The 13,583-nt window shown below is 40.0% G+C and overlaps 1 protein-coding gene across 1 annotated transcript; it reads left to right on the forward strand.

Moving 5' to 3' along the window:
- Nucleotides 1-3,721: 3,721 nt before the first annotated feature.
- On the forward strand, nucleotides 3,722-13,239 carry ctsc (cathepsin C). Its single transcript, XM_074641841.1, has 8 exons — nucleotides 3,722-4,330; nucleotides 5,499-5,644; nucleotides 6,362-6,516; nucleotides 8,128-8,283; nucleotides 9,010-9,128; nucleotides 11,062-11,193; nucleotides 11,638-11,870; nucleotides 12,418-13,239. The coding sequence occupies exons 1-8, from the start codon at nucleotides 4,174-4,176 to the stop codon at nucleotides 12,682-12,684; spliced, it is 1,365 nt and encodes a 454-aa protein (XP_074497942.1). The 5' UTR covers nucleotides 3,722-4,173; the 3' UTR covers nucleotides 12,685-13,239.
- The last annotated feature ends 344 nt before the right edge of the window (nucleotides 13,240-13,583 follow it).

Consider the following 13,583-nt stretch of genomic DNA (forward strand, 5'->3'; position numbering starts at 1 on the left):
CACACACACACACACACAGTCTAGAGCTAAAACGACTAGTCGTAATTTTTCAAGCAAAAATACTAAATAGGCTCTAAATTTGATATTAATGTAGTATCAAACAACTATTTGCTGTGTACAGATATAGAGGAGTAATGTCTACCTGAGCAGAGAATGAAGTCGCTCTCCCTCTGTGTGTGTTGTAATCAGAGCTTCTCCTCGCTTTGTTGTCATCAGGTCGGCCGTGCGTGCTTTCAGTGCATGTGAGTGTCGCAGCAGAATAGCCCCACCCTCCGTTTCCCCCTCAGGCAAACATTGTTATCTCTGTCAGCACTTTCGCCATTGTTTGCACTGTTGCACTGTTAGCACCATTAGCTACGAGCCGTCTGCCGTGTTGAGAGCTGTTTAGAGGCAATAGAAATGCTCCCAATCTCGTATTGAGCTCCTTCCAGGGGGTACAATTTTCTCAAAATGTGTTTTGCGGTCGTGTCTAGAAGATAAAGCACAAATTGCGAAACTCTTGCGAGATGGTTAAGGTTAGGCATTGACCTTGAATGGTTAAGGTTGGGCTTTGACCTTGAATGGTTAAGGTTGGGCTTTGACCTTGAATTGTTAAGGTTAGGTTAGGTCGTCGAGCAGTGAGTCTCGTGTGGTTTTTTGCAAATTTTTGGCAATTTTGGGGTTACCTTCTAGACACGACCTTGTTTTGCTGCCTTTTGGAGATGTATTATCTTTGTGTTTTGATGAAAATATCAAAACAAGATTTTAAAAAACGTCACATTGGGCTCATGGAAACTGTGATGGATTTTTTAAAAACATTTTAATGACATTTTATAGACCAAATGGAAACTCAATTAATCAAGAAAGTAATTGAATAGGCATGTAAACAGGTTCGCAGACTGTGTCGTATAATGTCTGTTATGAAGCAGATCCCTAGTTGTGTGTGTGTGTGTGTGTGTGTGTGTGTTGGGGAGACATCACCAAAAAATTAAGCGACACAAGTCGGAAGTATAGAGAGGAGAGAAATGTAAAAGGCATGACAGAAGAAGAGAACGTGTGACGGAGATGGAGAGAGGGAGAGAGGAAGCCATGCAAGCAGGGAACAAATCTGTGGATGCCAATATAGCAGAACTGAAAGTCACTTGAGTTTTAATTTCCTGCCAGTGGAAGCGAGAACAATATCAAGATTGAAACACGAGTTTCAATGAGTCACTCTTACAGGGAGCTCAGTGGGTTCAGGCTGTTAACATTCATAACATCATCCCTCCGTCTCCCTGCTCCTCTATTTTACGTTATTGCATAGGCATACACAGTCACATGAACGCAATAACATACACATGTGCCCACACACACACACACACACACACACACACTTCCACACAAACACAGTGTAATGGCACTAATGAGACTGCATGACTAATACCTCTTCAGTTCCTTCTTCAGATGAGTGCTTATTATGGTCTGTCAAGGAGATGAGTCAGTATATGTCATGGTTACTATGGTGATCAAAGCCTCTAGCACTTCCCTTAAGTGCCCGCTGGCAAAAATAAAGCTCTTTAACCCCTTTAACTACAGACCTATCAGGATGCAGTGACACATGCATGCACAGACGCGCGCGCACACACACACACACACACACACACACACACACACACACACACACACAAACAGGCAATTTGACTCTCTGACCTCCTTTGGGAGGCAAGTGAAAAGATAATTCCTCCGCAGGGATTATTAGAATATTAAATAATTATAACATTATAAACAAGATTATGAAGTAGCAAACAAGAACTAGACCGCAGAGTCAAAGAAAGAAAAACATATCAACAAGACCTTATTGTCCTATTTACACAAACTAATGGAAGCGGTGACTTTTTGGGGCTCAATATGTTCAAACTCTCCGGGATCAACCTCAGATCACCTCTGGGTGAGCCTCTCTATGTGCGGGGCAATTTGCTGCCGCTCCACCCGCCGCCAGCTCCTGATGTGATGTCATTTGGTCTTTCTGGCTCATCACACAAGGCATCACATACACCCTGTTGATGTTTCAACTTTGGTACATGACCAAATTACTAATACATATCTGTTAAACCAAACTGTCTTTTGAAAACAACTATTGGATTGTGCAGTCATAGAATGGTTGATTATGAAGTGATATGAATAGTTAAAGATGCTAAAATAAGTCAGAGCATATCTATGATTTAGGCTGTATCCACACTAATAATGTTTTCGCTTTAAATCACTTAACTTTTGCTACGTTTATGCCTAGTGTCCACACTACTACGGTGTTTTCGAGCCCCTAAAACGGAGAAGTTAATTTTAAAACTCCAGTTTTGAGTTTTAGTCTGGATGGACAGAAATGGAGACTTTTGAAAACGATGATGTAGACACCCATGTTCGCTTTTTGATTGGGTCTTATCAGTTACAACGTGTCCTTCCCGGATTCATCACGCCCCATCATGTGAACCTTTTTCCAGAAGAAAACAAACGACATCAGCCTCGACTACCAGCGGTTAATTTCAACATGGATAACGAGTTACAAGCGTTGCTGCTTGTCTATGCTAACAGCTGTTGTGCAGTTAAATTCTGCATTTTATAATGCTACTGCCTACATGTGCAGGAGGCAAGCTATAATTTGAGCGCTCTACAATAATTCCCTGTGTCCAGTGCTGCTTCCTGTTTACAGCGGCACGCTCATGCCCAGTGTACGTGAATAGTCATGTGATATGCGTTTTCAATCGTGGTAGTATGGACGGAGATTAATTCTGAAACGGCCCTAAAACGCTCATCTATATTGGTATTATCTGGTATTTCAAAATGAAAACGTATTAGTGTGGATGTAGCCTAAGGGATTGCCTCCACACCACCCTCAACATGGCACAACAACACTGGCACACCTAAACCGAATTATCAATTAGCCTACACCTGGCTGTGCTTTTTTTCTGCTATGACGAAATGCATGCAGTTAAAAACATGCCTACAGTAGGCTACAAAAGTAAATCCAGAACGTAGGCCTTGATATAAATTAAAGAATGCATATCATCCACCCATCATCTGCAACCGCTTATCCCGTTAGGGGTCGCGGAGTGGCTGGAGCCGATCCCAGCTGACATTGGGTGAAGGCGGTGTACACCCTGGACAGGTCACCAGCCTATCGCAGGGCTGACCCATAGAGACAGACAACCATTCACACTCACATTCATACCTGTGGGCAATTTAGAGTAAACAATTAACCTGCATGTCTTTGGACTGTGGGAGGAAGCCGGAGAACCCGGAAAAAAAACAGCGCTAACACGGGGAGAACATGCAAACTCCACACAGAAAGGCCCCAAGCCGGATTCGAACCTACGACCCTCTGCGACCCAGTGCTAACCACTGCACCACCGTGCAGCCCAGAATGCTTATCAGTGTAACAATAAATAAATAAGCTAAATATTCTTACAATATTTGCATTTTATTTATTTATTTATTTATAATAACAAAACATTTATGGTGTCACTTTAAGATTCTAAAAAAAAAGAAAATCTTCTATTTTTGCTGATAGCCTATTCAACTAAAATATCATTAATAATTTGATGAGAAAAAAAAAGTCACATGACCACAGCCCTGCTGCACTGCACTCAGAGGTTGTTCTTTGCTTACATCTACTGCGCATGCTCCCAGCTGTCGAGTCATATGACCAGGAAAACGAAACCAAAAAAACGAAGAACAAGACAAAGGACGATCGAGGGTGAGAGAGTACACTGCTGTTTGATTCCTTGTTCGCTGAAATCTCTGTATGAAAGAGTAGAAGAGTGTTGAAGTCACGCTAAACTAATAGCGTGCTGAGGGCTCGTATATACATCATTACATTTATACACTTTTGTAAATACTCTAAAAGACGTAACATTAGGTGTGCTTAACTGCGAAGAACCCAAGAACGCGTACTTGTGCGTTTGGGGCTTCGGATACTTATCTTGGCTGTGGAAGTTGACACGTGTATCTTTGTTAAAAAGTTACAGTGTGCATAAATAGCCTGCAGAAGGGCTGGATGTAACACTAATACAGAGGAGTTAAAGTCGTTCAGGTGACCCAGAGAAACAAACAACAAGGGTCAACCTTTCAGGTTTTCCTCAGAAGACGCAGATCTGTCTGTGTAGTTCTTCAGGTGTGTGTGTTTGTGTGTGTAAGCAGCTAAGCTAGGTGTGTGTGAAGATGAGAGGTGTGCTAGTAGTGTGTGTGTTGCTGCTCTGGGTTGAAGGGTGCTGGGGTGACACACCTGCCAACTGCACCTATGAGGACCTGCAGGGGACATGGGTGTTTCAGATGTCCAAAGGAGGAAAAGACAAGACCATCAACTGCTCTGCTGAAGGTAAAAGACCCCCATGACTGTTAAACCTCTCACATCCTGCTGGGTGGGAAAGTAGTTTCATAATATGTAAATCAGGTGACATGTTAGGGCCTGTTGAATTTAGGTTTTTAACTTCTAACTAAAGCAGGTGATTCAATGATCACTTCCTCTTTGTGTAAAGCCCCTTTTCTACCCGGAAATAGGAGCCTTCCTGAATCTGGTTTGTGTCCTTGCTTCTAATTCAGTGTTTCTCAAAGTGGAATTCAGGGAGCCCCTAGAAATAGTTTGCTATAAATAAGAAAAGATAACAAATAGTCAATATGATTAAGCTAAATATGTAAGTAATGAATTGGTATTGTGATTAAGTTATATTATAAGTAATGAATTCGTATTCTGGATTGATAACAAATTTATATTTTGATAAGGATAATTATATCAGTAATTAATTTATATTTCTGTATGACACAGATTAAAGGTAATAATTATAGTTAGAATAATTATAAATAATAGTAATTATAGTTAAAATAATTACAAATAATATTTTTTATTTTATATCTTTATATCTTTATTTTTTCTTATATTTTTTTTGTATTCTACATGTTCGAAATACATTTTGAAATGAAATGAAATAAATTATAAAAATGTGCTGTATCATTAAAAAGTGCATATATACAGATGGAGACCATTTGCACCAATAAAACAAGCATATTGTGTTCATTACTCCTACCCATATTAGCTTTGGGCCAATAGAAACTCTAATATGGGCAATAAGTTCATTATTTTAAAGTTGTAGCACTTAATGAAAGTCAGCTTTAGGCTGGTAAGTTTAAGTATCTGGATTTATTAGGACTATGCCAGTCTTGATACTGTTCATTTTCTGAAAGCTTTTAAGATCAATTACTTGAAATGTGGGCTATAAATGCTGTCAAGTTGAGTCCAAATGCAATTTGAATGAAATGACCCTCTGTTTAAAGGTATATAAGTGTTATTAACATGATTCAAATTGAAATGTGTTTCTGTTTATCACTTTGAAACATGTCTGAAGTATTTAGGTTGAGCAGTTTTAGAATACAAATACTTCAAATGGGATCTAAGAGTATAAAATAGTAGTAAGCATTATGCTCAATTGCTTCTAATTAATCTAAAAGTTAAACTCTTGCATATGGTATGTTGTGGTGTTCCTCCTCAGCTACAAGTGAGAGCACGGTGACTGTGACCCTGGAGAAACTGTCTGTAGCCACAGACGAGCTGGGGAACACCGGCTTCTTCACCCTCATCTACAACCAGGGCTTTGAGGTGGTCATTAACGGCTACAAATGGTTCGGATTCTTCAAGGTAAAACATGCACATTCATAATTCATTTATTTGAGCGATAATTTCAGTATTTTGTCATGGTAATCCTGCAAAAACTAATTTCCCGGGTGGACAAGTTTTCACTGCGGTCCATTGAAAATGCTTGCAGCAGCAAGCTAGTTAATATCCCATTCTGATATTATATCTCCGCTGGTATTATGCACTGTTCATCTTCTTGAGTTAGCCCAGCTGATCGGAAATGTTATATAGTCAAAGTTCACCTCATCATTCAACACGTCCTAATGTTAAAGGTTTAATTTCACCATCATTCAATTTCCTCTCGCCTCATCTGATATGATGATGGTATCTGGAAAATATGCATATCCTCAGCACCCCCACACCATGCTGAAATGAGTTGCACTATTTGAAAGCGGCTATAAAGGAGTTTAATGGCTTAGTCATGAGTTTTTCTCGTCAATCACATGACACGGAGTTGAGGGAAGTGTCATAGCCCGTCTGTCTTCAAACACATGTCATGATTTATTCACGTCTCATCCAACTTCCCCATTTCCTAACTTAATGCAGCAATAAGACAACTTTATTCCTTCTCAAATTTAGAACTCAATGGTTGTCTGAATAATGTACTGAAAATAGCTTACTTTATATGGAATAATCAGATTTTAATTCAATTACTTTCCTAAAATCCTGAGTATTTGTATTTGCATGAGCCCTAAAGTTATTGTCTCGCTACACTTCCAGTACACTGAAGACGGCCCTAAGGTGACCAGCTACTGTGACCAGACCATGCCAGGGTGGGTCCATGATGTCCTGGGGCACAACTGGGCCTGTTTTGTGGGGAAGAAAGTGAAAACAGTACCTCCAAGAGTAGATTTCAAACCAGTCTTCAGCAGCAGGTACGTCCATTATGATAGTTTGGTTCGCTCCTCAAAATGCAAAGTGGAGAAACACAAACTAACAAGCAAGACATCAGCGGTACACAGGGATATCTGTTTGTACACAGACTCTCAGTGAGTGCAGGCAGTGATGATGATCCCTGCTTTTACTGTACTGTGCCGTTCTGACATCTCAGCTTTAATCAACACTTTCATTTCCTCCCTTGTTGGCCTCACTCGCCCTCAGTAACGGTCCTGACATCTGAGAAATCTGATGTTGAAGCACAGTCGTTGGTGAACAGGCGATACAAAGAGACTCGATTGCGAAATGAACGTTGACTCAGTTTCTGGCAACATCAAGCTGCTTCCTGGCCTCTTTGGTTCCAGTTGGATTTAAATCAGATTATTTTCAAGTGTCAAGTTCAAGGGTTTCAGTAGATTCAAGTTTATTTGTAATTTATACCATAAAAATATTTTAACAAAATAATGTTTCTCTCGGAACCAGTGTGATTTAACTAGTGGTATCCACTGCGCTGTCTGAGTTACCCACCAAATAGATAATACAGTTAGGATTTTAGTGTGATATCTCCCAAACACAATTACAAAATAAAAGTATAAAAGGTTTGTATTTTCACAGTCTTAAGCATTGATTCAACAAGTATTTGCATAATAAGAAGCATCCACATCATCTCATCTTTTTCTTTTTCTAGTATGCAAGAGTGTGTTTACAGTATGTTTGTCCCTCCACTGATGAAGATGATCAGTGGAATTTGAGCTCTGTCTGTGAAGGCAAAGCTTTGAAAGTTAACCCTCCTTGTTTCTAGAACATAAAAGTCCATACTAGCATTTAGAGCATCTTTATGCTCAGCGTGCTACTGGAAAAAGAGCCCGTTTCCACACAACTTACAAGCAATCGGGGGTGTGTGAAAGTCCCTAACTCAGAAAAAGGCAAAACATCTCCGTACCTTCACACTTCAAACTATATCATGCTGTATTTTCCTCACATACTGAAGCTCACAATTGCAACTGAAAAACGTATTAGCATTAATCTGTAGGTTAGTTTGAAACTACAATGCTCCCGTCAAGGCTGGAGTTGCTGGTTGTCTCTTGGCTGGACTTTTACTAACTGATCTACGATGTTTTCTGCACATACTTCGGTAGTGGATGTCTCTGTAGGTCCATGTTGTCTTGGTCTAGATGAAAATGACTTGTATTTGTGTTGGGAGTTGTACTTCCCTCATTAGGAACTTTCAGCTAAGTGCAGTTTCTTACTGGAATAGTCTTCAGCACTCGAGGGAACAATTTAGCTTTGCTTTACAAAGCTGTTTTTGACATCTCTGTATCAGCAACTGGAAAATATCTTTGCAAGTCTTTATTATCCAAGTTAAACCTACTAGCAGAAGTTGTAGTTTTTATTGCAGCGCTACTGTATAATTGTATTACACTGTCAGGTGTGTGTGTTTTGTCAAAGCTGTACATATTAACCAACTAACTTACTATGATTCACCTCAATAACAACTTGATTGCAATGTAAAGCTTGCAATGTCTTTTTTCTTCTGTTTGTGTGGCAGACAAACCCCTTTTTTAAAAAAATAAAAAATAGCCTCACATGTGACCTTATTCACCCTCCAGGCTGCTCGAGAAGCCGTACAAACACAACCTGGACTTCATTGATGCCATCAACTCTGTTCAGAAGTCCTGGAAGGCTGTACCCTACCCGGAGTATGAGACGTACACTCTGAAGGAGCTGCACTACCGAGCAGGAGGGCCCGCCTCCCGAATCCCTGTGTGAGTATTTACTTGCGTTTCCCATACAATACCACAGAGGAAAGAAACACATGGATGCACATACATTAGTAGTTTGTGCTCCTAAATTAATATCTAGTGCGCTAAATTATTACTAATATATTTTTTTCTCCATGAATCCTGCTGGGCTGCATGCATTTAATTTCTAATTTATTAGGTTTCCTGTGAAATAGGGCAGTGCTATTAAACAAATTCCAATTATGGGTGTCAACTATTGTGACAACAAGATAATCAACATAAAGATATTATTGTGCCACATTTCATTTCGCAATGATGCTCTTGTTTGGTCTTGTGTTATAAATCCAGAGCAACCCGTTCCTTTACAGCAGTGCACTTTTGCCCTGCTCCCAGCGCGACTGTCAACTTAGACAGACTGTCCTCAGTGCGGCGATGAGTTTTTTGTGCCGTGTCCTCTCCATTCATATCTATATATTGATTAAATGATTAAATTGTTTACAAGAGCACAAAATTTTTTATAGACCCTTTTCATTTCGCCCTCAAAGTGCACCAGATTAATACATTTAACTTCTAAATGATGTTTCCAAAGTCAATGACTAATCGTGTTAAATATCAATATTGACCAAAATAATCGTGATTATGATTTTTGACATAATCGAGCAGCCCTACTGTGAAACAATTTGTCAGTGCAAACATGTCTGAGGTAAAATGCCCTTGTGATTCAAGTGTGATTCTTTATTTTGACTTTAGGCGTGTTCGCCCTATGCCTGTGCAAGCTGAGGTAGCCAAGATGGCAGCAGCTCTACCTGAGCACTGGGATTGGAGGAACGTTGCTGGCGTTAACTTCGTCAGCCCCGTGCGAAACCAAGGTGACATTCAATTGCTGCACCACATTTAAAGGGACAGAGTATTATACCTGTGCACACATGATATTAGAAAGACTTGCAGGAGGCAGACAAAGCCGTACTTTTACACTCGAGCAGCTGTCAGTAAGGGCAGACTCTGAACAGCAACTTGCCAGCTACTCTGCTTCCCTCTTGGCAGGCCTGGGTGTGCTTTCTGCTCTCCTCCTGTGTTTCTGCACAGCCTAGTGTGTGAGTGGAGAGATTATGCGTGCTGAATAGTTTGAGTGTCTGAGAGGGCCTCTGTAGGGCTGGGTTTAAGGATCTGGAGAGGGCTGGAGAGTTTCAATAGAAGCCCTCTAAGCCACTGTGCAGTGCTGCTGAGCTTATTTTTGCTTCAGTGTTTTGAGTCAGGTGGATTTTGTAGGTCCCATTTCGGCTCACAAAAATTGGTATGATTGAGGATTTAATTGGTCTGCCTGCTTCTTAACATCACACGACTTTAAAGGGAAGGTGTAACTGGCATCGGAGCTAATTAAAGCTTCGTCATAAGTCCTGAGAGCGGGCGTCCTGTTGGTCAGACGTGACAGACTGATTACATCATATATTATAAAATATTAGGACGGCAAAGTTTCCCACTAGCACAGATCTTTAATTTAAATAGTTGTAACACCTTATTAGCCTCAAGAGACTTAAGTCTTGGACCCAAATGAAAAGTGTTCTCACTGTCACCCTGACTTGAATCATTACTACAATTAAACCGCCCTGCAAATCCCCACAGCTGCTGTTCTCTGACCTAATTTGTTTCTGCAGAGCATTTTATTAAGAAGCTGGCGTCTCACACTATTGATGGTAACCGGTGGCTGTAATCAGTGTCTTATTATGAATTACAACTACTGCAGATAAGAGTACTGGGGCAGGAACATTACAGAAACTTTAGTACTAACTGATGTAATAAATTCTTGCACAAATGTGCTATTACAGTGTACAGAGTTACCAGTTTATTAGGGTTTTATTTAGGGCTGCACCCTCTTAGTCGATTAGTCGACTAATCGGTTGTTTTGGTCTAAGTCGACTAAGATTTCTTTTAATCTGTTAGTAATTTTGTATGCTTTTTTTTTTAATGCTGAATGACTTATTTCCAAGAAACTTTTGAGCACATCTCTGGTAAACACCAGATTTAAAGTGGTGCTTTTTTGTGATTCTTTGTGGAGAAACTCAGTTTTACAGATCTGTTGATTAAATCAACTAATCTATAATTCGACAAAATCGTATGAGTGTTAGTCGACTGAGAATTGTTTTGGTAGAGGTCAGCCCTAGTTTTATTTCAGGGGTGTTGTAGCAGAATGCATGTGTACCGACAGTATCTTTGGACATTTTTGGTTGACAATGTCAGAGGTGTTGACATTATGGTCAGTTTGGGTTTTTGCAGCATTGCATTATATTGAAAGGTGCTTCCAATGTTTTGTCCACTTTATTTACATACATTAGGACAGAATATTAGAAGTACCTTTTAATATAATGCTATTCGGGCTGTCCTCAGTGAAAATCTTAACTTAAGCTTTATTAGAATCGTCATATACTGTACATACAGGCACATGCATGAAATTTAACCTCTGCATTTAACCCATAAAAACAAAAACAAAGAATCAGACAAAATCACCACTTTGAATCTTGCGTTTACCTGGGATGTGCTCATAAGTGTCTTGAAAATAAAAAGTCATTCTGCATGAAAAAGCATAAAAAACGACTAATTAACCAAAGCAATCTTGTGACCGATTAATTGACTAATGGACTAAGAGGGGGCAGCCCTAAATGCTTTCTAGTACAACACCAGTTGACTTGTACAGTCAAAAAAAAAACTGAACATCACAAGCTTCACAAAGTTGGGATTTATTACCGTGCTGTTGTGTTACACAGCAGTGTGGTTTGACTGTAAATCTTTCATGTTCTGTTTCAGGGTCATGTGGAAGCTGCTACTCTTTTGCCTCGATGGGAATGCTGGAAGCTCGTATTCGAATCCTCACCAACAACAGCGAGACTCCCATCCTCAGCCCGCAACAAGTCGTCTCCTGTTCTGAATATTCTCAAGGTAAACTAACTCTCCATCTCAAATCTTGTTTCCTGACCACATCAATTCATTTTACATTAGAATAGCAGAATATTGCAGATAAGAGTCAGGTAGCAGTTAGAAAATGTACATGATGGTCTTAGTTGAATATTCATATTGCGATACATGATGATCATGGAAAAGTGTAGTACTGCTGTATGAAGGAAACTCTGGGACGCCGTCCTCCCTAATCAGAACAAGTAGCGCTTAAGTGTTTCTTTGGAAAGTGTATCAAGCATTTTATAACTGCCCTGATTAGTGCATTTTCACTAATTCATTTGAAGAGTGAATTTTTCCATCTTGTACCACAAAAGAGAATTTCACCCAATTAGAAAGTCGAGAAAACCTCCAGAAATATTTCTTGATGATTCTGAATTTCAGAGCTATTGAACAAACCAGAGTTAATGTTCATCTCTCCTCTTTAAGGTTGCGATGGTGGCTTCCCATACCTGATTGGGAAGTATGTGCAGGATTTCGGCATTGTGGATGAGTCCTGCTTTCCGTATATTGGCAAGGACTCTCCGTGTGGCGTTCCTCAAAACTGTGGCCGCACTTACGCCGCAGAATACTACTACGTCGGTGGATTTTATGGCGGATGCAGTGAGATGGCCATGATGTTGGAACTGGTCAAGAACGGACCCATGGGAGTCGCTTTTGAGGTACCACAGCTGCTCACTGTTTCCTAACTGCTATTCCTATACATACAGTATGTGTTCACAAAACAACTGGGGTTTCTCCAACAGCTTAGAGTTTAAATTGAGTTTAACCCGTGTTGTTTGTCTGGTTAATCCTTCTCGTATTTTAGCCCAAAATCGGTTACTGTGTCTTGCAGAAATCCACTTTAACTAATCCACTGCTTGAGATCTTGTTTTCCAAACGCACCTAATGGATAAACTAAGAATCAAAAGATGATAAAAGATGTACCCGAAATGTTCACATCTTTGAATTAACACACACACACACACACATTTATTTTAATATTCCTGCCTTCTACTGAGTGCATAATAAAACCGTTGACTTCTACTTCACAGTTAGTCAATTTAAACCAATTGTGGGCTTAATGGTCAGTGTTGAATTTTAATTATTTGCTTATGAAATGTATTCTGTAATTTCTCCTTTACAGCTCAGTAGACCCTCCTACTTCATAGGTATAGCTTAGATTTGATACAAAGTGAGAAAAAGTAAATCATCCCTATCCTTCTGCAGGTCTACCCCGACTTCATGAACTATAAGGAGGGCATCTTCCACCACACGGGCCTCGGTGACCCCTTCAATCCCTTCGAGCTCACCAACCACGCCGTGCTACTGGTGGGTTACGGCCGCTGCCACGTGACCGGGCAGAAGTACTGGATCGTCAAGAACAGCTGGGGCAGCGGCTGGGGCGAGGACGGCTACTTCCGAATCCGCCGGGGCAGCAACGAGTGTGCAATGGAGAGCATCGCGGTAGCAGCCAACCCAATCCCCCAACTGTAGAGGCTGTAAACGCAGGATGAAAGGAACATCCAACCACTTTTTAAATTTAGTGAAACTAGGCACCTACATTAGTTAAAATTTTAATTGAAGGGAAACTGTTATTCTGCCCTTTTGATGCGATGAATTTACCACCTACCTACCACGTTGCTTTAATTTTTTACAAATGTTTTCTGATCACAACAATCACTGATAGCTGCCTATGAACGATTTCAATTCAAGCTGTAACTGCCGACACAAACTTAGAATCAAAATGCATCAGTACATACTGTGACAAATGTGGTAAGTGAGGAGTGTTTGTGTTTGCTTGCCAGGTGCAGGACCTTGATTCTTTGTCCCAGGGAAGCAACAGTGGAGAATTGTAATATATTCTGTCCTTGCATCAAATTGACTGCCATGTTACTCTGCGGGGTAATTTGTACGAGTTCCCCGTGGAGCGTTTTTAAAGGGATTCTTAATCAATCAATAAAGGGATGTAACTGATTGACGCGCCTATTATTCTGATTTGCACTGTTTTTTCCTTTTGAATTTAACAGAATAAAAGCATTTCAAAAGGTTTGTATGTTTTCTTTGTGTGTGAAAGAAGATGGAACACAATATGAAATCAATCTTTCTGGGATGGTTGTCATTGTTATCTTTGGTTGGGGTGGATCAACAGTTTTCTCTCAAGCAAAAACTCTCACAACAATATAATAAACAAAAATGTGTGACAAAGTTACAACAAACTACAAGAAGATGAAACAACTTAATTATAGGGGGGTGAAATACAAAAAATGGTTGATTTTTACTGGCACAAGCTCCTTTATGGGGATAAATCTTAATATCAATTTCTGACTTGACAGTAATGGAAGTTAACTAAGTACGTTTGTGAGGTACTTGAGTAGGGGACAATGGGGTTGTTA

Source organism: Sebastes fasciatus, chromosome 7 (genome assembly GCF_043250625.1).
Source record: "Sebastes fasciatus isolate fSebFas1 chromosome 7, fSebFas1.pri, whole genome shotgun sequence".
NCBI classification, from domain to species: Eukaryota; Metazoa; Chordata; class Actinopteri; order Perciformes; family Sebastidae; genus Sebastes; species Sebastes fasciatus.